Source organism: Simochromis diagramma, unplaced genomic scaffold, assembly GCF_900408965.1.
Source record: "Simochromis diagramma unplaced genomic scaffold, fSimDia1.1 OVJJ01000822.1, whole genome shotgun sequence".
NCBI lineage: Eukaryota > Metazoa > Chordata > Actinopteri > Cichliformes > Cichlidae > Simochromis > Simochromis diagramma.
In genome coordinates this window covers 3,563,664-3,591,170 of record NW_024387520.1, presented here as the reverse complement: position 1 = coordinate 3,591,170, position 27,507 = coordinate 3,563,664, and the positions used below count along the sequence as shown (strand labels likewise).

The following is a 27,507-nucleotide window of genomic DNA, read 5'->3' as shown; positions in this document are numbered from 1 at the left end:
CCTGCTTTGATCAAAACCCAAAGGCAGATGTATGAATTTTTTTCGTCTGTTAGCTCAATAATGAAATCTATTGATCTGAAATCTGGCTTACCATCTGAGAATACATAAAGCAATTAAATACATGGGTTTTGTTCATAAATTCTTCATTTATACAGTACTGCGAGAACGTCTTCAGCCACCTCTCGTTTCTTTATACTTTTCTGGGAAAATGGGAAATAGGTGTAGTGATTTACCGAAAAGCATGGGAATACAGCATATGAGGTATGAACAGATTTTCAACAATTCTAATATGTTTGAAAGCCAGTGTTTGGTGTGGCCACCTTTATTCTTCAACATCTGAACTCTCTTTGGCAAGCTTTCTTGTCATTTCTTCAAGTAGTCTTCAGGAATAGTTCTTCAGGCTTCTTGAAGGATAACTGTCTTTATGCTCTGTTCTCTGTCATGATCCCACAGTGCTTTAATAATCCAGTAATCTGAGCTCTGGGGAGGCCAGTTAATGGCTGATGGTATTCCACTGCATGTTCTTCTGTCTGCGTTTGTTTTTACTGCACTGGCAGTGGTGTTTGGGATCATTGCCATACCAAAAGAAAAAAGAAAAAAAGAAGCCATTGCCAATAACAGACTTTTAGATGGCATTGTAATGTGGATAAAACCTGAAAGCAATTTTCATGTTTACAACTCCACTGAAGTTATGAGATCAAAGCCAACTTTGTGGATAATTAGTTTATTAATGCTCATTGAAGCAGTTCAACCTTTAAGATTAAGCATCTCTCAAGAAAATCGTGGATGTAAATGGGCAGCATTAAACGAGCAAGGAGAAACAAGCTGACAGAGGAAACTGGCACAAGCACGGGGAAGACATGCAAACTGCACCCAAAAGGAATTTTGAAATATTTTTGCCGCAGGGCAATTGTGTTAAACACTAAGCTTCTGTGCTTATGGTTGTCCTTTTGTTTTAGTAGGGAAATCAAGTTTGACCAAGATATACTAGAATTTAGCTTCTGCTGCCTTTTTGCTGTCTTGCTTGCACAAATGTTAAAAGTTGTGACTCCAAGCCATGTTTAGTTTTTCTTATAATGAGCAACAAAGGTGACAACTTAAAAAGAAACAGAAAAACTTAAAAGCAAAACAGTCACAAGTTCCATTGCTCTTCTTGGTAATCATAGCCTTTTTTCTTTGTCTAAAATAAAACACAAACGGTATCTTTGCATCAGCAGCAGTGATGAAATAGATCCCGTTTGCCGAGTTTTGAATGTCTACCAACAGTTTTAGGTTACTAAAATGGTTACTCATACAGTACTTACACATAATTGCTGCATATGCTTTCAGTCATAGATAACTGTATTCTGTTCATCACTTAGTCAATTAAATAAGAGGAAAAAGTTTTAAAGTTCCATTAAAATGATTAAAATGTCCCCTCGTGTGAAAGGAAGGAAATCCTCATGAGAAACTTGAGTACATATAAATCTAATTATATCTAATAAAAACTATGATAAATGACTCAAAAGTTTTATCATAAATGTTTCTGAATAACTTTTTTTAATAAATGACTTTAAAGCTAAATGTCATTGTTTTGTAGATGTGCAAGTGTTATACACCTATAGATGTATATAAATCAAGACAATTAAATGAAATTAAGAGGCAAATAAACTGAAATACAAACAGCATGTATGCATTTATTGGACATGAAACAAACACAGATGGATGAGAGAAATATAGCCAGAACTGTTAACGGATATGGTTAACAAGAAGCTCAAAATTCATTCATGTTTTCACTGTTTTATTATTTTGTGATGGAATTGAATTTGTGCTGCGTCTAAAATGACCATTTTTCAGTCCTGGCCTCCACTGACTTGACTAAGCCCTTCCCCATGATTCCGAAGTCCTCCAGTATTGCTTCAACATTGGGAACAGTCTTAGCTTCATCTCCAGTGACCTCCACGCTGCGAGCAGACACCTGTGACGTCTGAGGTTTTGTGAAGAAAAAAAAACAAAACATAATAACAAAGAAAAAGGAAACATGAGGAAAAGGTGATTAGTGTGAAGGTGTGAAAATGAACAGACTGACTATTACAAAAGCAAGTTTTCCACACACCCAAAAACTTGTTTTTTAACTGCCTTCATGTTTTTAAATGGAAGTCACTTTGCAATTACCTTAAAGGGGGTTGGGATGAATGCCTTTGGCTTCCATAAAACTGTGATTACTGTTCCACCACATGGATCACAGAAGAAAAGGGCCAAGTCTCCAAATGCCTCCTGGAAATTAAAAAAAAAATAAAACTATGTTACGCATATCAACTGACACTTATTTGTGAAGCTCAAAGCAAAACTTATTAGAAAACTATTGAGTATATTCCCCCCCCCCTAAAAACAAACAAACAAAGAAACCAAAAACAAACCCAAAACCCACTTCAGTTTGACAAGCTTACTCAGTCAAAACAGGACTGTGATAGACATGTAAATGATGGGATACAGAGGAAGAACCGGAATTAGTATGAATGTTGTGCAGTTTGGATTTCACTGCCTTACAGTATAAGAACAGCTGAGTTTATCTCGGATTTTCTCTTGCCTGCGATTTAATTTTTTATTATCTGGAAGCGGCTCTGCTGTATCACACGTCAGCTTTCAAGCATAATATCTGCTTCACGCTTTTTTTTTTTTTAAAAGTCTGTCAAAAACACACTCAGCATTTGAAATGTTGAAAGACATTACTCACTCTTAGCTCTCCCAGGTAGAGGGACACAGGGTTGTAGTCGATGACTGGAAGGGGCCCTCCAGGCTGAGCCACACTGCCAGACATCACGCCCCTGCTGAAGGTGATGGCCGGAGGATCTACTGCCTGGTCGAGCAGGGGGACCTGCTTTGGGTTCAGGTGAATCACAACATCGTAAGCGTCCAGAGGAGGACGCAAAATCACCTACACAAATACGAAGAACGCATGAAAACACTGAAATAGCAAAAATCTGCATTTATATAGTGGATAAATCATGAAGGCAGTATTCACCCACCCTGACATCCTGCTTCTGGCTGCCATCTATCAGCTGATGTTCCAGCACTTTAAGACTCTCTGCAGCCACCATTATCACACGCTGCAGCATCTGAACACACATTCAAAAGTGTCTTTGAACATTTTGAACTATTAGCACCAAAAACACTGTCTCGGTTTTCAAACTAATAGTTAGCACTGGAATATATGTCACCCATATCTTGTAGCATAATTTTATCTGGGGACCTAATTTCATACGGGAACTGCATAACAACTGGAAAGCTGCAGCGAAAACACCATTTTCTGTATGGTTTCTAATTTTGCCAAATTGTTGAAAATAAAAACAAAAACAAACAAACAACAACTTTAAATACACCCCTTAAATCTGTTTTGAACTTCCACCACATTTTTAATCAAAGTTAGTTGATTACAACAACAGGGCAATCCAATTTCTTTTTTTAATTGAGAGAAAAATAACATCATTCAACCTGAGAGCTCTTTCTAGTCCAGATATGAATTGTTTCAACTTCTATGACATTTTTGAAGTCATGGTCATGGAAGTCTTTATTGGAAAACACTGTCATTAGAAATAAACTTAATATTCAATCTGTTAATAGACTACTTTCATAGTCTACTCCCTGGTGGTTATTCACAGGAACTGCAACAACTGCAAATTTAAAAAAAAAAAAAAAAAAGACTCATTACCGAACTCGTCTCTACAAAAATGTGCGTACTAATTCAACAATGACCCCCTCAGGCTTCACATTCTCAGGGATGTGAAGCCTGAGGATCCACAGGAGGTAAACTAGAATCAATGTCAACATTTGTAATTAAGTCCACAGTGACGTCTTTATCAGGACGTCACAGCACAAATTTCCTGTTCTCCAAGAACTATAAAGGAGGATGCTGGGAGAGGCAGGTCCTTAAAATTGTTGTTTCTAACAGGAGCAAGGTAGCCAAGCACAGGAAACCTATCTGGGTCAGCCGCACACTATGGGAGGCTCGTGTGCGTGTCTTTTCTGTACGATACTGTGTGCCACAGGACTACTTTACGGCTGCGGTCACGTCCAAGCAGAGGAATATGAAACTAAATATTTTACTTATTTTACTACCAAAGAGGATGGCAACGAAAAGCAGCTGGTGAGCTACAGCTGATGGTTTTAAACTGATATAATTAATGATGTAAACATCGTTCTCAGATTTATTTACTTCAATAATCCTGTTTATCATTTGACCCTTTGAAATTTTTTATGTACGGTTTCAGATCAGTGATTTACACGACGTTTTGGAAAGACTTCAGAACCATCCGTTTCCAGTTCTAAGAAAAAAGCATGGCTATCTCCCTGTGGTATGCAAGGCAAAAACTAATACCAGCTGGAATTTTAAAACTGATCTAGTCAGTCTGTTTAGAACAATTTATCATCTTTTATAGAGGTACTGAATCACTCTCTCAATTTAATATGATTCCTGTCTTTTCAGTGTGATCCAGGAGAGCAGTGTGCACTAAGGAAAGGATCCCGGATCGGAAAACTATGTGACTGTTCTTTGCCAAGAACATGCAACTCTTTTCTACACCGCTGTTTATGATTCTCTACACCTGCAAGAAACTTTTTAAACACTGTAAAAGCAAAAGGAGGGGAAAACACTTCAGATGTATTTTAAGCTATAGTACATTCTTCAGTGTTCTTTTCTCACATGTTTACTAAACAAATGTAATATTTAATCATTTAAAATTCAGCGCTGAGAGCTGATCTATTAAATGCTTTGTTATTTGTGTACTTGTGTGTCCACTGACCTGAATGCTAGGTGAGCGTTTGGTCCACATAGACAGTTTTTTGTCTTTAGGCGTAGCTATAAACATGACAGGCAGGGACTCCCGGGTGGCCATGAAGCCATTCTTGATCTCTGGGTAGTCCACAGCTACACGTGACAGAGAGGCGAAAAAGATTTGGCGTTGAAACAATAAAGCATATGGACGGATGTAGAAGTATGTTGGGCGAGTAAAAAGAAAGAGGTCAAGAGGGATTTGTTTGTGTCACACACACGGAAAAGGGATGTGTGTGAGAGAGCACTTGCCCGTGAGCTGGTTGTTGAGGTTGACAATCAGCGGATTGTTCCTCCAGTCAAAGGAGGAGAGCAGATGAAGGAAGCGAAGGAAGGCCACCTGTGGGGAACTGAGGAAGATGGAGAAATTCACTCACATGACCCATAACAAACAGAGGAAAACGTGTTTCCTACACAAAAAAAACAAGAAATAAAAAAAAAAAAGCAAAAGTGGTGGCTACCTGGGAGCAGTAAAGGGAGCAGGCTGCAGGAAAAGCGACGCCACCAGCAGGTCTGCCGTGTCCTCTGTAATGTCGTCGCTGAACAGCTGAGCACTGAGCCAGCGTTTGGCCAGGCGACATGCTGCGCCAAAACATGGGTGTTGCTGCTGGAGCCTTCAAATAAAAAGACAAAAGTACCAGACTGAAGAAAATGAAAAGACACAACTAAAAACATAAGTCTGCTTTGTCACACAGGAACTACTTTGTATCACTTTCGAACTTTTACCCATGTAATGTGCTCGTAAGCAGAGGCTTGTGAATGGTGGCCATCTCCAGAGCCTGGGCCTCATCGTTGTCTCTTACAACCAGCAGCCCCTCTGCAGTCAAGCTCTCCCGAAGCACCTGAGGTTCACGGTGGTATGCCACCTGGACTCGGAACACCAGGCCATCCTAGGGGCAAAGTGAAACATGTGCTGCTTTAGCCAAAGGTTTCTACCTGTAGAATGGGACTTTTTACTCCTGACTACCACCAAGTGCTTGCTCTTTAATTAAACTGATGAACTTGTCTCCATTTCTTTAAAAGCAGGGTGTCTTACAGAAGTGCACTGAGAGAACATGCTATGATTTGATGCAATATAAATTATACCAAATTGAAAAGGCAGCTTAAATAAAAGGAATATTGTTACGTGCAATCAAACATTACAAAAAAATAAAATAGTCAAACAACTTCAGAGTATACACTACTAAGTTACCTACTGTCAAATGTACTTAAGAAACTTAAGAAAACACCAGCAAACAGAAAAACGCACACAAAACACAACAGAAGTGTTTTTGGGGAGACAATAATGTGACGGAACAGCTGCAGAAGCTACAGGATCTACAGTATTATATAAATAACATGATTAAAATGCATGGAGCCCACCTAACCAGAGGTGCTCTGTCTTTTGTTAAAATAAGAGAAATTAAATTTAATATTTGTTGGTCTGTTTTTTCCCCCTAGATCCCTAGTTGCTCTAAGAATAAACTTGTTGCACTAAAAGACAGAGTGGCTCAGTGACCCTTTTCTCAGTTATAAATTATATATATCAAGTTAAATTTCACAGAAAAGCCAGCTAAGGGTACACATAATCAAAAACATACCTTCCAGACATCCAGGTGGGTAGGACAGGGCCTGCATGTATAGCTATGGTGCTTTCTGAGTAGCTCCCCAAGTTGGATGTGAAACGCAGCTCGGATATGCTGGATCGCGAGGCGGTCATGAGGCCATTTCCCACTCCCTTCCATGTGACAGATTACTGCAAGAATAAGGCAACCAATACATTGGTGTATGACTTTACATTGCTACATGTCTGTAGTACCCAAGAAAATGAAGATAAACGTTTTCGTTTGAGTCAAAGTGTATGCATATTACACCACGAACAGCAGCCAGAGTGGAAATTACTAGACATCTAGGTGCAGTTTTTTCAAAGACCTTTTAAAATGTTTCAATGAATGAGCCACTAACTTGTTATAGGAGCGATATAGACAGGACATGGTTTGCCTTCCTTAGGCACCAGTGATCTGGAAGTTTTCTCTCTGTCAAAAAAGGAATACTCCAGTTTCAGTGGTCGTGGGGGAAAGACCTGCAAAGGCACAGTTGAGTATAAATTCACAGTTTAATATAAAAGACATCAATGTTTGATCAAGAGCTCACAGGCTTTGAGTGGGATCAAGGTGCCATTTTAAAATTATACATTTTTTAACAACTTATACCTATTACTGCCGTCATGGCAGCAGTTTTCTGGTAAGAGCGAGGCATTTTACCTGTGTGTATCTGAGTGCAGGGTGTGCTCCTTGAACAGCAGTGATGGTGAGAGGCAGACCTTCCAGCCTCCATAGTTTTCTGCTCAGGTCATCATAGGACTGAACCACCACTAAGCTCTCCTCCTCTCCAGTGCCAGACACCTGAAGAGCATAATGTGTATTAATATTGAAAAAAGACATTCAGAGGCAGATGCAGTGATGAAAAACATCACTGATGCCCTCTTCTGGTGGTTTTCAGGATTAGACTTTATTTTTTAACACAAATAATTATTTAACTGCTAAGATAATTTAGCTACAATAACAAAATTTGTTACAATCTTTTTAAGTAAAATAATAAAAGAAAGTTGAGCTTTGACAGACAAATAATTATCAGGAAAAAAAATGCCAGTGGGGTGTGTTTTTGCATGTGGTTGTAATGCTTATAAGTATTTATATAACAAATCCCAACAGTTTTATAATGTTCTTGCCATTTTAAGTTTATATAATTACTTAATAAATCATAATTAGACCATTATAGCTGTTTCTTTTAATATATATATATATATATTTTAGGTATAACAAGACATAATACTATTATTATTGTCAAACAAACTAAGCATACTTTATAGATTGATCTGTATTGACCCAAACCATACTGTTAGGGGAAAATATGAACGGTATGTCAGAGTTCGTCTTGAAATTTCCATCATACGTGGCTAAAATAATTCAATAATAACGGTTTACCTCACTTCCCGTTTTGATGACGTCATCTACCATCGCCCCGACATACCGCACACAGGATTCGGGGATGTCTGCGTGCCTACGGGATGACACACACGTTCTCTCTTTTTTAACTTGAACCTTCAGTGAAATTGTACACATAATTGCTTCACCGCCAGGTTTTTCTAGGGCACATGCCGAAGTGAAACAGGTCACAGCCTGTTTACATTCCCCCAAACCCCGTTTTATTTTTTTTACCCCATCCCCGATAGCAGTCAGTGCTAACATTTGCTAGCTTGCTAAGGCTTGGAAGACCTGAATTAAGAATGAAGCGCACAGGAAGGAGGCGCAGCTCCGTGTGGGACTGCTTTGAACAAACGGGGAACTTCGTCCGCTGCATGAAATGCAACGCGACGCTGAAATACTGCGGCGGAGCCACGACCTCCATGATGAACCACATGAGCAGGCACCATTCATCCGCGACGCCGATGGACGAGGACGAGAAACCCGTGATCTGCACCGTTCAGTGCATCGAGGAGGAAAACGCTTCCAACAACTCTGAAATCACGCAGGTTGCAGTCATGTCACCCAACATAAACATCACCCCTGCTGAGCGGGACTCCAGCGAGAGGAAACGCCTGAAGCGGAGCTCCGTTTGGGATATCTTCATCAAAGTAGGACGACGAGGTTCACTGCACGATGTGCGGCACGAAGCTCAAATACAGGAGCAGCACCACCAGCATGATGTACCACATCAAAAACAAGCACCAGGACGCAGCACCCAACGACGGTGTGTCGCTGGCAACGCATGCGGAGGTGACTGAGCTCATCTCCAGAATGATAGAGAAGGACATGCTCCCCATCAGCATGGTTAGTGGCGATGGTTTTCGCGAGCTGCTTGCATACACTGTGCACAGTTATAAAATGCCATCTGTTGGTGATGTTACACGCATTATTGAAGGCCGTTTTCATGAGAAGGTTGAAGAGCTTATGGTGCAGCTGGGTAGAGTGGAGAAAGTGGCTCTCACTGCAGACTTCTGGACAGGTCTCACCTTTCAGAGGTACATGACCATGTCGTGTTCATTTATAACAGAAGACTGGCAGGGGAGGTCAGCTGTGCTGCAGACGCACAAAGTTTCAGCAGGCAGCCACTCCACTGCAGACACTGTTACAGAGAGCGTGCTCAGCACCGTGCAGGCGTGGGCCATCGCCGGTAAAGTGACCTCATGTGTTCATAACGACACGCAGAACAGCTTATCAGTCCAAGCATGTACCCGTGCCACCTGGGACTACACGATTTGCTTTTGCCACAACGCTTCAGCGAGCAGTCAGCGATGGGCTTAGTGAAGATTTACTCCGCATCGTTGTTGCTGCCGGGAAACTAGTTAAGCACTTCAATCGCAACTTGCTCGCGAATGAGGCCTTGGAACAGAAGCAAGTTCAGATGTGCCTGCCGCAACGCAAGCTCATCCAGTCGAGCAAAGACAGATGGGACACCATCTGCGACATGTTTGAACGTTTGCTTGAACAACGGTGGGCGATTAAAGCCGTCCTCTCCGACCGCAGCGTCACCAGCAGGCAGGAAGCTCAGACCCTTGAGATTGAAGATGACTGCTGGCAGATAATTGAGAACTTCACGCCCGTGCTGGCGACACTTAAATGGGCTACAACAGTCATATCTGCAGATACGGAGGTGTCCATTTCGAATATCTACCCGATCACCTTCAGCCTGGTTCAGACTCATCTCGTGCCAAAAGAGAATGACGTCGAACAAGTCTCAGAGTTCAAGCTCAAAGTTCAGCAGTCACTTAGAAATCACATGGAGGTAAGCACCGGTTTTGACTGAAACATATTAACAAGGTTAAAAAATAATAATCTGCATTCCCTTTACATATATTTATGCCATTTTATTTTTATTTATTGCAGGTGGACTCTAACGACCTGGCTTCAAAACCGGCTCTTATCGCCTCCATGTTGGATCCCCGGCACAAACACCTGAGCTTCCTTACACCAACGGGGAGACTGGCTGCAAAGGTTAAGCTGCATGAACTAGTTTCAAAATTGGATGCAGTAGTAACTGCTACTGCAGGTGCAAAGGATGAGCAGCAGGAGACTTTGGTCACCCCGGATATTAGCCAGGCAGCTGTGCCCTCGCAAATTAGAAGTGACACCAAAAACACTATGGTGCTGCTCCTTGGCGACAACTACAGTTCTTCCTATGCCACCGACTCTGAGGCTCAGGTCGATTACTACTTAAGAGACATTGCTCCCTCGTTAGACATTAACCCTCTCGACTGGTGGAGGGTAAATGGACCGAGATTCCCCAAACTGGCAACTCTTGCGAGACACTATTTGTGTGTACCAGGGGTATCGCTGCCATCTTTATTGTCAGAAGCAGGACAAACGTTTGCAACAATGCGCAGAAGACTGAGCCCAGAGCATGTTGACATGATGATCTTTGTAAACAGAAATGCATAACCTGCATGACCTTAGATGTTGAAGATGCTGGTGCCCTATACCAACAACAGAATAAGGTTACTGAAAGGTAACAGAAGAAGCAAGAAGTCAAAATAGGAAGATGTTGGCGTGTTGTACGTGCTTGTGTTCAACAGTGCTATAAGCCGAAACTTGTTTCAGACACTAAAACTTGGAAGTCATTGCTTTTGAGTTTTTAACAAAGTTTGCCTGCAGCAAAGTAACAGTTGCCATTACTTCGCTGCAGGCAAATATTTAACAACATCTTCTAAGTAGTTCTCAAAATTAAAACCAATCACTTTGTTTTGTCACCTTGCTCAACTTCATACTGGCACTTCAGCCCTGAAACAGCTTGCAGTGAACCAGTAGTAAAATTATGTAAGAAGTATTTGTAGAAATATGTAGTCATAACAAAGTCTTGACAGTCAGCTTCAAATGTCAGAACAAGTATCTAGAGGCGAGTGCTCTACAATCATGCTGAAGTCTTTTATATGCCATATTCACCTTAACATAGGCATTGTGTTCTATGAATGGCAATGAATACCTGTTTGTTTGTTTTTTTAAATATCAAATAGACTAACTTTACAATTAAGGACAGGATGAAAAAACAAAGCCTCTTTCTTTCTTTCACCGTAGTTTCTGTAAGCATTACAGCTTACTGAATATTTCTATCAGTGTTATAGTTGGAAAAGATCACCACACTACACTGTATTAACAGTATTGTCAGTTCTTTAGTCTCTCAACTAAGCTCTGCTGAGATAAAATACATACAGCTGCAGCAAGTGTGTGATGATCTGTTTGGGAACCAGACGCTTTTGGCAAATGCTTTCTCCGTCCCACAGCACAGCCTCGGTGATGTCACCATCCTGGAAGCGACGCAACTCAGAGCGAGGACCCCACAGCTGACGAAATTCAGCCGCCTAGCACAGGAACATTTAGGTTTTTAATTTTTCTTAAATCACAAGCATGATTAAAAACAAAGCCACAAAAAACAAGTAACAGAAAATATAAGCACAATTTCCATACGAACAACATGATCTCTTTTTATGTTAAAAGAAAAGCTGGTTACAAAGTGCAAAATCCAGCCATAGTTACACCCGTGTGTCCATTTTAAGCTGCTTCCTTGTCACAATGGGGGTTGACACAATGGGTCGCTCTACATGTTTTGAGTTCGTAGAGTTTTACGAAGGATGCCCTTCCCGTCTCCAGTGACCTTGCGCTTGGCCAAGCGAGTGTGTGAACCACTACACTATGAAGCCACGAGTAATACAGAATCACGTGCATAAGTGTTACATTTGTCTGCAGCAGTATAATATTCTTCAAGATGTGTACAAACACACTTGAAGTAAAAATACACTTCTTACACCTAGAAAACCATTCTCAAACTGAGCTGTGGCTCTGGAGTTAAAGTGAGTCATCCATTAACCAGTCGGTAGTTCGATCCTCTGGTTCTTTAGGTTGTAAGTTGAAGCCCCATTGGGCAACATTCCCCAAATAACCCCATGTTTATCCATAACTGTGTGTATATGCACAGTATACAGCGCTTTATGATTAGGTGAATCTGGCTTATAGCGCAAGAAGTCTATATACAGTGGTCCCTTGTTAACCCACGATAGGTGAAATCCACAAAGTAGCCAACTTTATTTTTTACAATTATTATAGATGTTTTAAGGCTGTAAAACCCCTTACTACACCATTTATACACTTTTCTCAGACAGGCTTGAACATTTTCCCTCTTGTTTAAACACTCTCAAAGTTCAAACCTTTGTAGAAAAATGAGTCCAGTATTATAGAATGAAACCAAAGGCAAAATGTGCAAACCGTTTCATCGACGTTGTGATTGTTGGGGAGAATACAGTACAGCACCTCAGAGTCACACTGCTAGCGATCGAAGATTTATTTAAATTTGACAAGCTGAACGCATTCTGTACTGTACAGGAGACACGGCACGAAATTGGATGTAGACCATTGTCAATCAATCAGGACCCAGAAAAAGAAAAAAGAAAAAAAAACACCATGCAAAATTGCACAAAAAAAAATCTGCAAAACAGCGAGGCCGCAAAAGGTTAATTGCGTTATTGTGAGGGACCACTGTATTACACACTTGCACATTTCAAAAAATACAATCTGATTTACATGGACAATGAGTCATGCATGTAGCATTATGAGTCAAGTGACCTTTTGTCTTCAACTTCAGTGGCTAAATCAAGAAATAAAGCCCTATACATGCAATAAATAAAGGCAGGTGAGGTTACCTTGGGGCTGTCTGCTGGTGGGCCTCGTTCTAGGACAGAGGATGACAGCTCTGTCCTTAAGAGCAAACCGAAAGATAACGGAGGCTGAGCTTTGTGCTTTGGGGCTTCGCTCTCCACAGACCACTGAAATAAAACCAAAGTAAAGTAAGTTCTGCAGATAGCAATTTTGAGATTAACTTCTTTTTACACGGATATTTCATAACTTTGAAACATATCCACTGTTACATTAGTAGTATTAGAGCCAATTCTTTCTGCACATTGGTAACTTAGATAATATGAAATAAAGCAATAATTCCTGAATGCAAGTCTTTTTCACCTCAGGGTCAGGAGAGAGGGAGTGGGTAAGGAGGTGAATCCTTTGGGACAATCCTTGCTGGAGAAGTGACAGAATAAAAGGCAATGCAGTGTGGATGTAATCCCCACTGTGGTCCATCAGCTCACTGAGAAGATTCAGTTTCTTACAGCTGGACTGAAGCTTCACCAGCTCACACAACCTAAAGGGGAAATGAAACAGAAGAGCTGAGAGGATGAAGAGCATAATGATCTCTACTCTGAAAGTAAAAGTCCTCCATGTGATTTGTTTTACATTTAGTAACCATGTTTCCTAAAAAGAAGGTGCAGAACCCAACTGCTTACCTAGTATGCAAGGTTAACTAAATATGTTAAATATATGCATTTGTTTATAGAAACATACTGGAACACATGGTCACTTGTCCTTATCATGGGTTTGGGTGTCATGAGGAGGCACTGGAACCCATCCACTGTAGGGTTGTCCCAGAACTGCATTGACAAAGATGCCTCATGCTGCAGCTGAGGAACCAAAGTGAAGAAAGTTCAGAAACAGTTGCTTAAAAATCACAAGTGGAAAAAAAAAAGTTTAAACACACCACTGTTCAGTTACCTGTTTGTATGTACAAGCAGTGATGTCAGCACACATGTTAAGGTGTCCCGAAGGATCAACAAACACAACCTGGAAAGCATCATGGAACTCTGAAATGGATGGCTACAGAGAAAAGATACGGGGGGGTTGGTTGAATCACAGTTCCAGAGTAAATGAAAGTGTGAATAAAGTACATGCACACAATTAGTGTTTTAAATTTGATTTGGATAACTCACAGCTGTAGAGTCAGGATCTTTGGCCAGGCTGATTCCATTCACTGTCAGATCTGTAGATGCTGAGGAAGAAGGTGCAAGGCATTCAAAACAGAGATAAGCAAGTTACCTTTCAATTACCAAAATTTTAAAAAAGGACACAGGAGGACATCCATTAAAACTAAAATTACCCAAGAAGTTCAAGGTGTTTCGAAGAAGCTGATATGCCGTCATGCTGTTACTGATTCTATGAGTGATCAGTAGATACGCCAACAGCATTGAAGCTAGGAAGCCATTAAAACAACCAGTGCCCTATAAGACATTGAGAACAATAAAGATATAAGGTAAGAAAAAAAATTACACCTTAAAGTAGGACATTTTTTAGCTTTAGCTTTAATTCAGAGTTTTCAGTGTTGTGAAAATGGCTGTCCCTCTACCTGGCTAGATTTTAATGGTGACTTGTGCTAAAACCATGATGTGGACCAGGCAAGGATCAGAATTTCAGTTTAAAAGTATCTGGAAAGTTACAGCACGTGTTGCATTACTAGTGCAATATTTATTGATGATTATTAGTTGCAATATTAATCGATGATGCAGAATGTGTATAAATGTTTTCATGTTTGACTCTAATCTGCTTCCAAATCTTACGCTGCTGGAACCTCAGCTACTAGAATACAGATCTGAAAATTCATCAGATGTAGTTGTAGGCCATTGATCACAAAGAATAATTATTTAATCAATAATATATATTGATCTGGAGATAAACTAAAGTGATTTCCACATCTCCTTTATTAGGCTACGAGAACTTTTAATGTTTAACTAAATCAAAAGTTGCAGCACTTCAATATGATCCAGTCAAGAATAAAGTTGATTATAACCATTGTTGTAATCATTATCTCTGACTGGGGTTTTCGGTTTTGTCAAGCCATATAATGCAAAGTGCTATGCTGAACTTTGCAGTGCACTCCTCTGAACTCTATGCAACAACTGTGAGAACCAATGAGAGCTTCCTACCTGATCAAGCTCTCTTTGACGAAGCCAGACTTTAAGTAAAGCCACCCCATCAGTAAAAGCTGAGCACTGAGAGCTGACAGCAGAGAGGAACTGGAGGTGAGCCCTCGGCAATAAATCTCCCAGAACAGAGCTGTTATAATGTGGAGTCGGAGGTTCAGAGCTCTCTGTGACAAAATAAGTAAAAAAAAAAAAAAAAGATAATTTAATTAAGGAGTTGCTGACTAATAACATGGCTATAAATATACAATACAATGAAAACAGTCTGTTGAAAATCCAGACACAGTTTGTTCAAAGACTCAAGCTGCATCAGAAGGCCAAAAAAAGGTAACAACTTTGAGATCTCCTTTGCATGCTCCTTTGATGTTCCTGCTTTGCTTCTCATTCCATCTGAAATATCCAGGTCATTTTTTAAGCCTGTTTGATGTTTTTCTAGTTCATGACAGGCTACTTCTACTTCTGTAGTCGGAGGGTTAGTATTTAACTAAATTTAACATACAACTGTAAAATCATTGTCTGAGACACTTTACTGGAGGAGATTTAAATACTGGGATGAACAATAACAATCTTACCAGACTGGGAAGTCTGCAAACCAGTGTACCACTCTGTCCTGATGTTATTCCTCTGGGGATGAAAACGGCTGGGCTTGAAGAACCCGGGGGCTGGACAGGCATGAACACGGAGAGTGAAGCTGGAAGAGTCTTTACCTGGAATACAGAACACTTTTTATCTCAAAGTCACAACCAGAAAAAAAAAAAAGCCTTTTAACATAGATGTTAAAATCCATATAATGTAAACGTAATGTCATTGAATAATGTTTAAAATGTATACAATATGAAATTAATTAAAACTTGAATACCTGGAGGGGTCAGCAGCAGAACAGGTCGAAGTCGATTCCCATGGAGACAGGAATACTGCATGGTCCCGATGTCAGAAGAGGAAGTGAGATGCTGGGCCAGGCCTGCCAGGTAGAGAGCCCTTTTCCTCGGATACCTCTGGTTCAGGACATCTTTTGGATGGAGGACATCCTAACAACAGACAGAATAGCAGACTGAAGGCTACGGAAACACAGCACACCATTGATTTTTTTTGTAGAATACAAAAGCAGTTAGGATGACTTACATTTGGAATTGTGACAGCCAGGTCCACCATGACATTTGGTTTGGTGCAGGTACCCAAGGGGTAGCTCCCGATCAGATCAATGGAAGAAGGAGGTGCCATGTGGAATTTCCCTTTTGTTGTTTTAGGCACCAAGAGAAATGGGACCTTCACTGCACCAGACAGCCAGGACAGGTCACTTACCTGAGACAAAAATCATGTGTGAATTTGTGTGGAGTTGACCATCTATTGCCAATCACAAAGCTTTGGTTACAACTGAAGCACAACATACCTCAACTTCTGGTGAGTCTGGCACAGTCTGGATTAACTTGGTGACTGTCTGAATGAATGAATCTATTTGGCGTTTCCTGCGTTCACTCAATGCAACTTCTTTCAACAGTTCCTCCATCTATTATTGATGACAGATCACTATCAGTTTGTGTGGTCAGTGGTTACATACGACAACAGGGTTAAGAGATATGATCACACTCCTTTTTTATCATTATCTTTTATGGTTATGTCACTAAGTCTGGCGTCTCACCTGCATTTTGAGCAGACTGCAGTGAAACAGGCTTTCTGCCTCTTTCAGTTGGTTGAGCTCCTCTGCTGTAGGAGGTCGATACAGATCATTTCGAGATAGCTTCACTGGGTGATAGACAACCTCCTCCCCTGCGTGATCAGCTTTGCTTCTTTTTGCTTTAACTGGAGCCTCATTTTCCTCGTCCTCTTCTCTCTGTCGAGAGGAATCTGAGGGATTCATCTGTAAACAACAAATTATACATGTTGCACTGTAATACGTGTTACCAATATTCCCCCAGCACAGAATGTATGAAACATGTAAGTTCGCTAAGTGGTTCCAGTGCGACGTAAATAGCAAACTGTAGGCATGCGAGCAGTACTCGTGCATCGCTGAGTAGAACTGCTCTTTTCTGAGCGATCGGGAAGCCACACTTTACTAAATTTTCAAGTCTTACCTCTGCTGGTTCCTCTGGAACGGACTGCTTCTTCTTCATTTCTAAATTGTTTTCGACAAGATAAAATTTCAGTTATTTAGGAACGTTTCATCAACAGCGCTTTCCCTTCATTCCGCTTTCACATGTGCCAAGGGTTAGTGAAGCTTGCTACCCAACAAAATATTTCCCTGATTGGGTTAGAAAAGGTGAGGGAGCTCGATGATTGGCTTGCTTCTCTCTCTGGGCGGGTCCAATCGTCTTTCCCAAGATAGGTTGCACAAACAATCTTCTGATTGGTGCTCCGGAGCCGCTCATGCGCAGACACATGCCTATAATAATTTCGACACAGCTAAAATAAATAAATAAATAACATACCATCGATACGGTGATATTTATCTGCTTTAAATTTCTGTTAATATTTTTTTTCAAATCAATACAAATGTACAGAAAATGCAGATCCGCTATTTATAAGCAATTAATTGCTAAATATAGTAGATACAATTATGTTATTTTGCCTCCAGGGAAGAACACAATTATACAAACACCTATCAGCATAATGTACAATACATTCAACAGCCCCACAAACTACAGCCTCTAAAGGATTATGGCGCTATTACATCTTCCAAATGGTGAAAAACGGAACATTATAACCTTTATAAACATATGTGAGAGTATAATAAACAGCTTTTCACTCATTTTAAGTCCAGTCTTTGTACCTGACCATTTTCATAGGAACATTTCTTTGCTTGGTAAGCTGCTTAATAATGGCCTATCATTCAAGCATAAAAATGCACCTAACTCAGAGGAAGAACCAGTGTCCTAGCTACACAAAGACAACATAGGAAAGAACTAATGTTGTTACAAGTGCTCTGTCACAAAAACACATACACTGTTCTCATTTCTTTAGCAGAATTAATGAAAAATGCTATAAATCAGACAGTTTGAATGGCATAAAATAATATTTTTGCCCCAGCGAAGGGATTCCCAAAGAGTTATTAAACTTGGTACATCTCAATATGGTGTGCATGTAATCTTAAAAATTTGAGGGGAAAAGGACAAATGATGGACAAAAGAAGAAGAGGTTTAAAAATCCATCTACAGCATATGAACGGTGTCTAAAAGTCTTGACTTTAGGAAATGAAAAAAAATCCAGCAAAGAAGTGATACAGGAACAGAAAAATCCCCCTAGCTCTTCAACTGATCCTTCTACTGTTTACTGCAGCTCCATCAGAAATGGTTTCAATTAAGGATGGCTGTCAAGAAGTCACGCTACTATCCACTACCATCCACCATACAGTACCATCTGGAAGGCGGGTGGTTGGCATCAGCTTCATTTTTCAGCTTGGCAATGATCCTAAACACACTGCCAATGCAGTAAAAGCATACTTCTGCCTCCCCAGAGCCCAGACCTTAACATTATTGAATGTGTCGGATCATCTTGAAAGAACAAAAGGCAGCCAACATTCAAAGAAGAGCTCTGAGTGCCTTGCAATAAGCCTGGTGAAGTATTGCTAAAGAGTACTTAAATAAATTACAAGAGTCTAACATTTGAGAGAGATCACTTGATATGTAAAGTATATTTTACGAGATACGTAAATAATAAGGTCTCAGTGTTTATTTCTGCACACAGTATAAAAAGACTCCAATGCATATAATGTATTACGAATAAAACTTTCAGGTGCAATGTCGTTCCTGGGACAACTCACCTTTATCATGTGTTATTTTATATAGCAACATTTTTTTAGATTAGAAATACTGTATTTCATTTCTGTATTTCAAATGGAGAGTAGCTAAAATCACATGGTGGGAAACTGGAGTTTAAAAAAAAAAGGCAGACTTGTACAATTATAGTAGTTTTTTCAAATTTATTGTGTTAATGTGTGGCTCAACCATAGACATTGCTACGTCTTCTAATCAGCTGTCACAGATCTTGGGCTGAAGCAGTGGGGTGACCCGAGGTGATGGACCTCCTGCAACCTGATCAACAGAAAACAGCACAGGCGCATCTGTCATGGTTTGAGGCAAACCACATGAAGTTAGAGGAGTGGACCCAAATGCAGACAATGGAGATGAATGTGGATGGTAACAGAAAACGAGCCTATATTTAGGGCTGAACAGATGTTAAAAATAAATGGCAAGGACAACTAGAAAAGAACAAACAAAACCTATACTGGCAAAGCTAACCTGAAACATAACTAGAAAAGCTGAGACGGAAGCAATGACACACAGGAGAGAACGCAGGAGTAACGCAGACGATCCAACAAGGAGCTAAGGAGAACACACAGGGAACGAGGAAACAAACGGGGGGAGACACAGCTGAACCTAATTAAACATGCCGAGGCAAGGGGAGCCGAACTAGACACACCGACATAGCACACGAGACTATCAGAGTAAAATAGAAAATATGGCACGTACATACAGTCACAGACTCAGAGGCGAGAGCTTAATGTTACGACATAACTGACACTTTACAGCGGGAACATAGAGACAGGGAGACTAGACATGAGATGTGGGACCAGGACAAGCACAGAGAAAACATTGGGACAGAGACTGAACGGAGAACAGAGACTGTTAAAATAAAACAGGAAGCACACGACAGGTACAGAGACATAGACTGATACTGAACAGAGGGAACACGAAGTACAGGGACAAGAGTGACATGAGACACGACTGACTAGGGAACAAGAGAATAAACACGAGGACAGAACTAAACCTACACTAAACATGAGGGGGACAGGAACCAAAACCTAAGAACTCGAAATCACAAACCAAGAACAACTGGAGAGCAAGAAATACAAAAACTTAAACCAAAACATTGGTCGTCATAAACCATGATGAAATCAAAGATCAACAATTATAATACAAAAATCAAAACACTGAGTCTTCGACCCAGGAACATGATAGCATCACTCTCTATCGGCTTTAAACTGGTAGACTGGGAAGGCTGGTTAATTTGGACTTGTTTCTTTTTTAACTCGCTTTGAGGAGCTTTTTATTTGGACTTCAACATTCATTGCTGGCTGACTCGTGCCTCTCTCTGTGCTGGAACCTGGTCAATGTCAGCCTTCTGTTACAAAGGAATATAGCAATATAGATATAGTGTAGATGTGAATACAAATATCTTAATGGTGGCATTTGAATAGAAGACAAATAGAAGAGACTATAAGAGTACCTCCTGTGCAGCAAGATGTTGTTGATGGATAAGAACAGGCACACATCCTTGAGCCCAGGCATCGGAAGTTGGTGGCACAGGCTCAGAATCTTCTGTTTTTGATCTTTCGACTGGTCCTTCTCCCTCATCTAGGCACAAGATTTGGTGCTCTACAATCTGTGTGAGGTACCTCTTGGCCCAAGATGCAGAGAAAGTTGGTAGCTTATTGCCAAAGACAGACAACATCACAGATGTGAAATGCAATATATATTATTTATGGATAAAAGCAAGACAAAGTATTTGCTTTATAACATTAATGTTGAACTGATTGTAAAAGAAAAAAACAACAAAAAGCTGATAAGCTTCTCAGTTTTACCTGGCTCTCAGTATACACATCAAGACATCCTTTCATGACCTTCCTCAGCAGTTCATCTAAGATTTCCCCCACTGCCTCATCTGCATCCTCCTGAAGCAACATATTTGTCCACTGGGTCTGGGTCAAGTGACCTGGGATTATATCTTCCCCTTTCTGCTCTTGTGCTGCAGGTGAGATCACCTGTACAGATGACCTACGTCTGTGCTTGTCAGTTTGAACCTTGGTTGCAGAGCGTGGCATTTTTGCTCAGAGGCTGGTGTGAAATATAAATTGCAAAAAGTCAGATCATGGAAAACTAAAAAAACTGGCATTATCACAAACCCAAATTCTATTTAATGATGAAGATCTTGGTGAGCTCACTTGGTTAAAAAAATAATCAAGAAACAGTCCTGAAACCTTTTGATTGACCTTTTGACCTTGTGATTTGGTGACACTGTAAACATTTAAAGGTTGCAATAAGGGACAGTCACATTTTTAGGGTTTTATTAGGAGGAGAGTAAATGCATGGGCATGCCAGATAGCTATCATTTTTCAAGCTATTTATTTTCTTTGGTCAATGAAAAGGTTTATTTTATTTTTTATCCGTGTTATGGTCGTGTAAAGGTCAGTATGCTGGCAGTTGCAGACAGGGCATTCAAAAGCTCAGTTAGTGCATCAATCAGGAAGTTTGTGGCTTTAATTCCGTTAGATGATCAAAATGACGGGCCCAAAAGTCACAATTCTACGTTAACAGACACAATTTTTACGTGATCCCCACACTGGAGTTAAGAATACAAACAATGACCTGTATATTAAAAAAACAAAAAAAACAAAAAACATTTTAATATGGTTTTGTCCCGCTGCAAATGTCATTTCTACACAGGCAGCCAACTGGCTACTGTTGCTCGTTCGGGGTGCAGAGAATTTTTTTATTTTTACTCCTGTTATTATCGTAATAATTATGAGTAGTTTGCACATAGAGTAGGTGTTTTAAAACACTCTTCACAGTTTCAAATATTAACCCTAAAATCACTGTTATCAAAACGAATGCTCCGTTATCTGGATACACGTTACAGACATACACGAAGCACACAAACAGTGGAGATAGGCACCTTATCAGCGACACCTTTACATTAAGGTAGCTAATCACACTGCAACTAAAAGCGCTAAATTTATATATCGCAACACAATCGGCGTTAGGTTTCTTTTTAATAAACAGTGTTGTCATGCCAAAACTGGAACATTTTACCTTTATCCTCAGATTCGTACTATTCACGGTTGCCCAGCAACCTAGCACGCATAGTTGACGTAGTACGTAGAGTTACGTCGTCTCTATGGCTGCAGAGGACGCATAGGTAATCCTGTTGCTAGCAAAAGCCAGAGAAGCCCTTCGTTTACATTAACTTAATTTGGAATAATCGATTGAGGCAACAGCTATGGGGGAGGGGAAACTTTTTTTAAAACTTTGTTTTACATATGTCCAATATATAAGGCTGTCCGGTTGTATTTAATATCTCGCTAAGATACTTAGCTTGCTGCTAATGTTAAGTGGTTAGCGTTTAATTTGCTATGAATTAACGACAGCCTAGTGGTTAGGGCATGCTTTTGAAGAGATTAGTTGCTATTTAATTATGGTATCTTTATTTTCTGTCTTCTTTCTTTTCTTTTTTAGTCCGCCATCAGATTAGATTACACATTGTTCGATCAACTGTGCCCTACAAAGAAGACCCAATGTATCACAAGGAAAAGAGTATCCAGATAAAAAACAGCGCATCAGCGTTGTACAACAACCTCAGCGTGCTGCGCATCGCACCGAGGCGCCTCACCCACTTCACCGTGGTCCATGCTAACATGGTCAACATGGTCAGCGCGTCCTGGGACGGCCTAAACTACACCCACCGTCAGCTGCAGTCCAAGGAGCCAAATGTTGCTACAAGCACTTCGCTTATCATGCAGGTTAGGTCACGGTGCAACTTCTTCTGCTCCCCATTTTACCTTATCATACTCACTGAGAACAGCTAAAAGATTGACTTCAGCAAAACGTCAGTATTGACTTCAGTATTTTCAGTCGTATTCTTTCTAAATGTACACGAAATGAATGCACTTGGTATACGTTGGTGAGTCCAAGGCAAAATAATCCCCCTTCAACAAATTTCATTTATTTCCAGTATATTATAAATAATTTGAAACAACCAACTTAAAAGTCCTACAAAACGAATGTTAAAGCATTACTCTAGAAATGTTGGAAGCATCCTTAATTTGGTAACAATGCCCAAGACCAAGTTGGCTGTTTATGAAGTGTTAAGACTGTTAACTGTCAACTGATGGTTTCCTGACTTTGACTATTCCTGACTATACTATTCAGATCACTTCCCCAGCTTGTGGATATCTACTCCACTCACCACTGTCTTGCTTTTTAATCCTCATGTTTTTCTCCTTCCTTAATTTTTTCACTTAGAAAAGAAACATATATATATATATATATATATATGTGTATGTATATATGTATATATGTTGTGTGTGTGTGTGTGTGTGTGTGTGTGTGCGCCCCTGTGTCTTGCTTGTTTGCGTACCATATTAAAGGCATTCTCATGTATACCTAAGACAACTAATTTTCAGACAGCTACTTTTTCCCTCAATGTGTTAAAATGGCTTAACACTTTCTTCAGTTACATTACATACATTACAATGTGTAATGCATATATAAATATTACAATTAATCACATACTCATACAGTACATTTATAGTCCTGTGATGTAGAATGCAGAGCTACAAAAGTAACACAAAAAACAATTAAGCTTAAAAATAATACATGTTTTTTTTGTAACAGGCTGCGTTTTGTGTGCTCCCCTCTCGTGATCTCCTTGTGGTGACGTCTCAAAAGGGCATCCAGGTAGATGTTGTTATTTTCTCAGTTTCGATGTCAATAGCAGGACATGTATGAGGATAGTAACACAGTGATGAGGTGTACAGCAGGACTGACAGATGGGTTCAAGGTGTGGGTGGGATCGTCACAGAGCCCTTTCTTGTTTGCAATGGTGATGGACAGGTTGACAGAGGAGATGAGGGTGCACGAGTGGGTGAAGACGTGTGTTAGAGGTGATTTGTAACAGAATAGCAAGAGTTAAAGGGAAACTTTACAAGATGGTACTGAGACCTGCTAAGATGCATGATTTGAAGACAGAGGCACTGACAAAAAGACAGGAGGCAGAGCTGGCAGCTATATAATTGAAGACGATTACATTTTTGCTGGGCATGATCAGACGGAACAGTATTAGAAATGAGTACATCAGAGGGACAGCTCAGGTCAAGCAGTTCGGAGATGAAGTTAGAGAGACAAAGCTGATATGGTTTGGACATGTGCAGAGAGGTATAGTGGATATACTGGACAAAGGATGTTAAACACGGAGCTGCCGGTGAAGAAGGACATGCATGTCCCTACTGATAACCCTCTGCATGTAGGGAGAAAGTAAGATGGAGGCAGATGATCTGCTGTGGTGATCACCAACAGAAAAGGAGGCACTGTTATGTCTTTTAATTTTATACTTATAGTGGCTATAATCACACACACAGTAGTATTACATTAAGTTAAATTTAATCTGTCATAGAGTACCGCAAGCAATAAATATTGTTTTGTAGCTTTTTACTTATCTTATAAGTCTTATTTACTTATAAGTGTGTTCCTTTAGATGTATGAATCTGATGGCTCCATCATGGTGTACTGGCATGCACTGGATACTCCAGAAACACCTACAGGTAAATATGCAACATTTAATTGTAACTATCCTACTACACATGTAGGGACTCACTAATAGAAGAACTTTTTTTACTCATTAGTGTGAAACCATAGTGTGCAGTGTGTTGCGATATAATGAGTTACAGTGAATCACTTAATTGTTCCTGAAGAGGATTTAGATCAATTGATCCATCCCTATAACATCAACACCCATGGGATGTCTTCATTATTTAGTGTTTTTTTTTTTTTTAAAGATTTACACCAGTATTATGACATCACTATGGCAATAAAGACGTTTTCAGATTTTCTTATGCTTGCTGATAAATACTGTTACCTGTGACTGATGTATTCAGCTTCATAAATTCCATACTCATCACATATTTGCATGTGAGACAGAAAATTATTAACCCTGAGTTCTTTATTAGATTTGGTGCATTCACAGACCTAATTTCTGTCCCAGCACAGGCAGTGTTTGCCCGAGGGATAGCAGCAGTGTACGAGAATTATATATGTGTGGGTAAGTGCTGGGTGGAATTTTTGTCTTTTCAGTTTTCGTGTAGTCAAAAGAGCACAGGTCTACAGTCTACTTGTCTCTTTCTCATTCTATAGGAGTTTCATCTGGTGCAATTTTAGTATTTGATGTGCCCAGTAAAGGAAGTAATATTACCTTGTCTGAAGTCCTGGAGGAGCACAAAGAATCCATCACTGACATGGCCTCAGAGTGCTCTGGCAGCCAGGTAAGGCACATATGTGTGTTTTGCAATCTGTCACAGTCTTTGTTCGTACATGACAGTGTACGCCTCTTGCATGAGTCATAGATTAAATGAATAAATACCTTATGTAATAATTATAACAACTATGATCGTTCTATGAATTACAATATCCTTTTCTCTGTTCCTTTAGGAGTGCATAGCTAATCTTGTCACTGCAGATGATGGGGGAAACCTATGTGTGTGGAAGTCTGGGGAGGAGTTTCAGCTGCTCAACAAAATCCCTGGTTTTGAGTAAGTTCACTGAAGCTTTTTTCTACAGTGTTGTCTTGAGCCACACCTTTCGTCACATTGCTTTTAAGGACCCATTGGTCTTGAACAGTAGTTCTCTGGGTTTTCTGAAGTTATTTAAAAGTTTTTGTTTGGACACTAGCTGCTTTTTCAGTCATTTTCAGTTCAGTCCTTGTACCCGACCATTTTCAGAAGAATGTTTTTTGTTTGCTAAACCACTGAACACTGACCCATTAATTATTCAAGCATGACATTCTACCTAACCATTGTGTTTAATAATAGACAACTGAGCTTAGAAGAAATTTTTAAATGGTATCTTTAGCCTCTGTTACTAGGAGCCTGTTGCAAAAATATGTAGTGTGTTCTCATTTCTTTAGTTGATTCAATGAAAAATGCTTAAGATAACACAGTTTGACAGAAATAAAATAATATTTTTCAACAAGATGCTTCTCAAAGAGCTGTTGCCAGAAAACCTGGGATATCTTGGCATGGTGTGCAGTGGATCCTTAAAAACTTTGAGGATACAGAACAAGTGGAAGAGAAAATAAGAAGTGGCACAAAAATCAATTTTACAACAGATTAATGCTATATTAAAGTCATTTCATTAAGAAATAGGGGGGGGAAACTCCAGCAAAGACTTGATTCAGGACTTGAAAAATGCTGTCTGTTCTGACCGAAGGTATTTTTTACACTGACTTATTTATGTGTTTTATTTCCTGACATTCTCTAATCTAATATAAAATATAGTTTCTGTTGGTTCCCTGATGGCATTGGTCCTCAATGGTTTCAGTATGAGCTGCTCATCTGTCAAGTTGTGGAAGGGCACAGCGGTGGCAGGTTACGGCACAGGCCAGATTCGACTCTACGAGGCAGTTACGGGAATTTTGCATGCTGAGATCAACGCTCATGCTCGCTGGATATACTCAGTAGACATTGCTCCTTTTTCTGGATTGGTGAGTTGTATCAAAAAGATGTATAATAATGCCTTTTTTATTTAGCTTTTTCACAGCTGAAAGTAACAGATTCATCTTTTGTCAGTTAGACAATAATTAGTGAAAATTTGAAGTATATTTACATTTAAACATATTTTTAGTAGTAATATTAATAGTTTACCTCAAATCACCTGAAAGATGACCATCTCCTTCTCTACGCTAGCTTTTATCTGCTGCTGAGGACTCTCTTGTCAGAGTATGGCACATGACTATCACCCCAGAGACCAACAGTGTGGAGGTAAGTGGTCCCAAGACAGACTACAAAGCACATTTCCTGAATACATTTAAAAAAGAGGGACAGTTCATTGCAGTCTCCCCCAGTCATCCTACACACCTGGATGACTGACACAAGATGACTTATGTCTTACTCTCAAACAGAACCTGACTGTGTGTTTTTCTCATTTCCTCTTAGGTTGCGCATTTGCATAACGAGTGTGTGACAGATACACAAATCTGTGGCGCCAAGTTCTGTGATGGCGATGGCTATGCCTTTGCAGTGACAGGCTATGATCTGAGTGAGATTATCCGCTACATCCAGTCATAGGAATCTAACGTCATTATGGCTAAGTGTATTCATTGGTTTGTTTGGTATATGGAACAGTTTTTTGGAGGTATTTTGGTATTTGTTTGTACATCTGCAGGCCTGTATCCACAAAAAGCTGGTAAACTGTGTAAAATGTATTTTTTAAAATCATTTCAGTAAGTAGTAGTTATTTGAAAAATAGCACAAAGACACAATGTCAACTGTTGAAACTTTAAAAAATTATATATATTTTTTAGAAGCATATATGCTGATTTTAAATCTGGTGTAAGCAGAACATTTCAGAAATGTTGTAACAGGGCAAATAAACGATTGCAAAAGCTGTGTAAAGACCAAAGTCATATTTAAAATAATACCCGGGACCTTCTCTGAGTTTCAACTAATTTAAGATTAACTGAGGTGAAACGTAAAGCTTATTTTGAGTCAAACCACTGCATCTGCCCAGCTAAGGAGGAAAAGAACCATCCTGTCTGTTATCAGCACAGAGTTCAAAAATCAGCATCTGTAATAGTGTCAGAGTGCTGTAGTGCACACAGCATTGCTCTTTACATTACATTCTTTACATTTTTTTTCACTTATTTTCAGTGCGATCCTTGTTGCTGACAATTTCCAGGGGAATGTTTTTTTTCGTTAAGCTGCTTAACACTGACCTGTAAATCATTCAAGCATGAAAAAGCCCTTAACTGGTGTTGTGTCAACAGAGAACTTAGCAAACAAGCTGTTTTAAATAGTATTTTTAGCCCTGTAGCATGGTGGAGTGGTGGTTAGCACTGTTGCCTCACAGCAAGGTTGAATTCCGCCATCTGCCTCGGGCCTTTTTGTATGGAGTTTGCTCTCTGTGTCAGTTTGGGTTCTCTGCAGGTGCTGTGGCTTCCTTCCACAATCCAAAGACATGCGTCCAAATATTGACTTTCAAGCTCTTTAGAACTACAGACTTTGTGTTTCTCTTACATACTGTATTTGTACTTATATTTTTAGATGTTTCAGTGCATCATTTAACCAATTTCCTATTTTCTCAGCATAATATAAATGAATAATGAATAGTTAATTACATACAATGCAGTAAAGTAAGTGCTGAATTGTTGAAGAGTTCCC

The 27,507-nt window shown here is 39.8% G+C and overlaps 3 protein-coding genes across 5 annotated transcripts; 1 reads left to right on the top strand and 2 right to left on the bottom strand.

Moving 5' to 3' along the window:
• Positions 1-1,651: 1,651 nt before the first annotated feature.
• On the bottom strand, positions 1,652-16,814 carry nol6 (nucleolar protein 6 (RNA-associated)). The gene is made up of 26 exons (XM_040019523.1): positions 16,658-16,814; positions 16,225-16,443; positions 15,976-16,092; positions 15,708-15,887; positions 15,445-15,613; positions 15,158-15,292; positions 14,589-14,752; positions 13,766-13,886; positions 13,599-13,657; positions 13,384-13,485; positions 13,177-13,292; positions 12,799-12,976; positions 12,483-12,605; positions 10,999-11,147; positions 7,777-7,852; positions 7,054-7,194; positions 6,755-6,872; positions 6,391-6,545; positions 5,537-5,700; positions 5,272-5,424; positions 5,063-5,160; positions 4,782-4,906; positions 3,009-3,098; positions 2,717-2,917; positions 2,155-2,256; positions 1,652-1,966 (listed from the first exon to the last, which is right to left on the bottom strand). The coding sequence occupies exons 1-26, from the start codon at positions 16,694-16,696 to the stop codon at positions 1,817-1,819; spliced, it is 3,444 nt and encodes a 1,147-aa protein (XP_039875457.1). The 5' UTR covers positions 16,697-16,814; the 3' UTR covers positions 1,652-1,816.
• A 1,645-nt stretch (positions 16,815-18,459) lies between these two features.
• Positions 18,460-21,497, bottom strand: LOC120726160 (uncharacterized protein C2orf81 homolog). Of its 3 annotated transcripts, none has more exons than XM_040019528.1 (4): positions 21,392-21,497; positions 20,164-20,416; positions 19,809-19,979; positions 18,460-18,613 (listed from the first exon to the last, which is right to left on the bottom strand). In XM_040019528.1, exons 2-4 carry the CDS (start codon positions 20,401-20,403, stop codon positions 18,551-18,553), a joined length of 474 nt encoding a protein of 157 aa, XP_039875462.1. In that variant the 5' UTR covers positions 20,404-20,416; positions 21,392-21,497; the 3' UTR covers positions 18,460-18,550. The 3 variants fall into 3 exon arrangements, with proteins under 3 accessions (XP_039875462.1, XP_039875461.1, XP_039875460.1); XM_040019527.1 differs by lacking the exon at positions 21,392-21,497 and adding an exon at positions 21,255-21,373 and having other exon boundaries at positions 18,468-18,613; positions 19,809-20,009; XM_040019526.1 differs by having other exon boundaries at positions 18,469-18,613; positions 19,809-20,009.
• wdr54 (WD repeat domain 54) lies at positions 21,418-26,901 on the top strand. Its single transcript, XM_040019524.1, has 10 exons — positions 21,418-21,497; positions 21,815-22,098; positions 22,973-23,035; positions 23,832-23,898; positions 24,339-24,395; positions 24,488-24,615; positions 24,782-24,882; positions 25,670-25,832; positions 26,035-26,109; positions 26,284-26,901. Exons 2-10 carry the CDS (start codon positions 21,874-21,876, stop codon positions 26,413-26,415), a joined length of 1,011 nt encoding a protein of 336 aa, XP_039875458.1. The 5' UTR covers positions 21,418-21,497; positions 21,815-21,873; the 3' UTR covers positions 26,416-26,901.
• Positions 26,902-27,507: the final 606 nt, after the last annotated feature.

Excerpts from the sequence above, each read along its gene's own strand:
- nol6 (XM_040019523.1), bottom strand. The coding sequence starts at position 16,696 with ATGAAGAAGAAGCAGTCCGTTCCAGAGGAACCAGCAGAG. Across the intron at positions 15,614-15,707 it reads TGGCTGTCACAATTCCAAAT|GATGTCCTCCATCCAAAAGA; the intron begins GTAAGTCATCCT and ends GTCTGTTGTTAG. Across the intron at positions 3,099-4,781 it reads AACGCTCACCTAGCATTCAG|ATGCTGCAGCGTGTGATAAT; the intron begins GTCAGTGGACAC and ends ATGTGTGTTCAG.
- LOC120726160 (XM_040019526.1), bottom strand. The coding sequence starts at position 20,403 with ATGCCACGCTCTGCAACCAAGGTTCAAACTGACAAGCACAGACGTAGG. Across the intron at positions 20,010-20,163 it reads ATGTGTATACTGAGAGCCAG|CTACCAACTTTCTCTGCATC; the intron begins GTAAAACTGAGA and ends TTTGGCAATAAG. Across the intron at positions 18,614-19,808 it reads AACATCTTGCTGCACAGGAG|GTTGCAGGAGGTCCATCACC; the intron begins GTACTCTTATAG and ends TCTGTTGATCAG.
- wdr54 (XM_040019524.1), top strand. The coding sequence starts at position 21,874 with ATGTATCACAAGGAAAAGAGTATCCAGATAAAAAACAGCGCATCAGCG. Across the intron at positions 22,099-22,972 it reads GCACTTCGCTTATCATGCAG|GCTGCGTTTTGTGTGCTCCC; the intron begins GTTAGGTCACGG and ends TTTTTGTAACAG. Across the intron at positions 23,899-24,338 it reads TACTCCAGAAACACCTACAG|CACAGGCAGTGTTTGCCCGA; the intron begins GTAAATATGCAA and ends TTTCTGTCCCAG.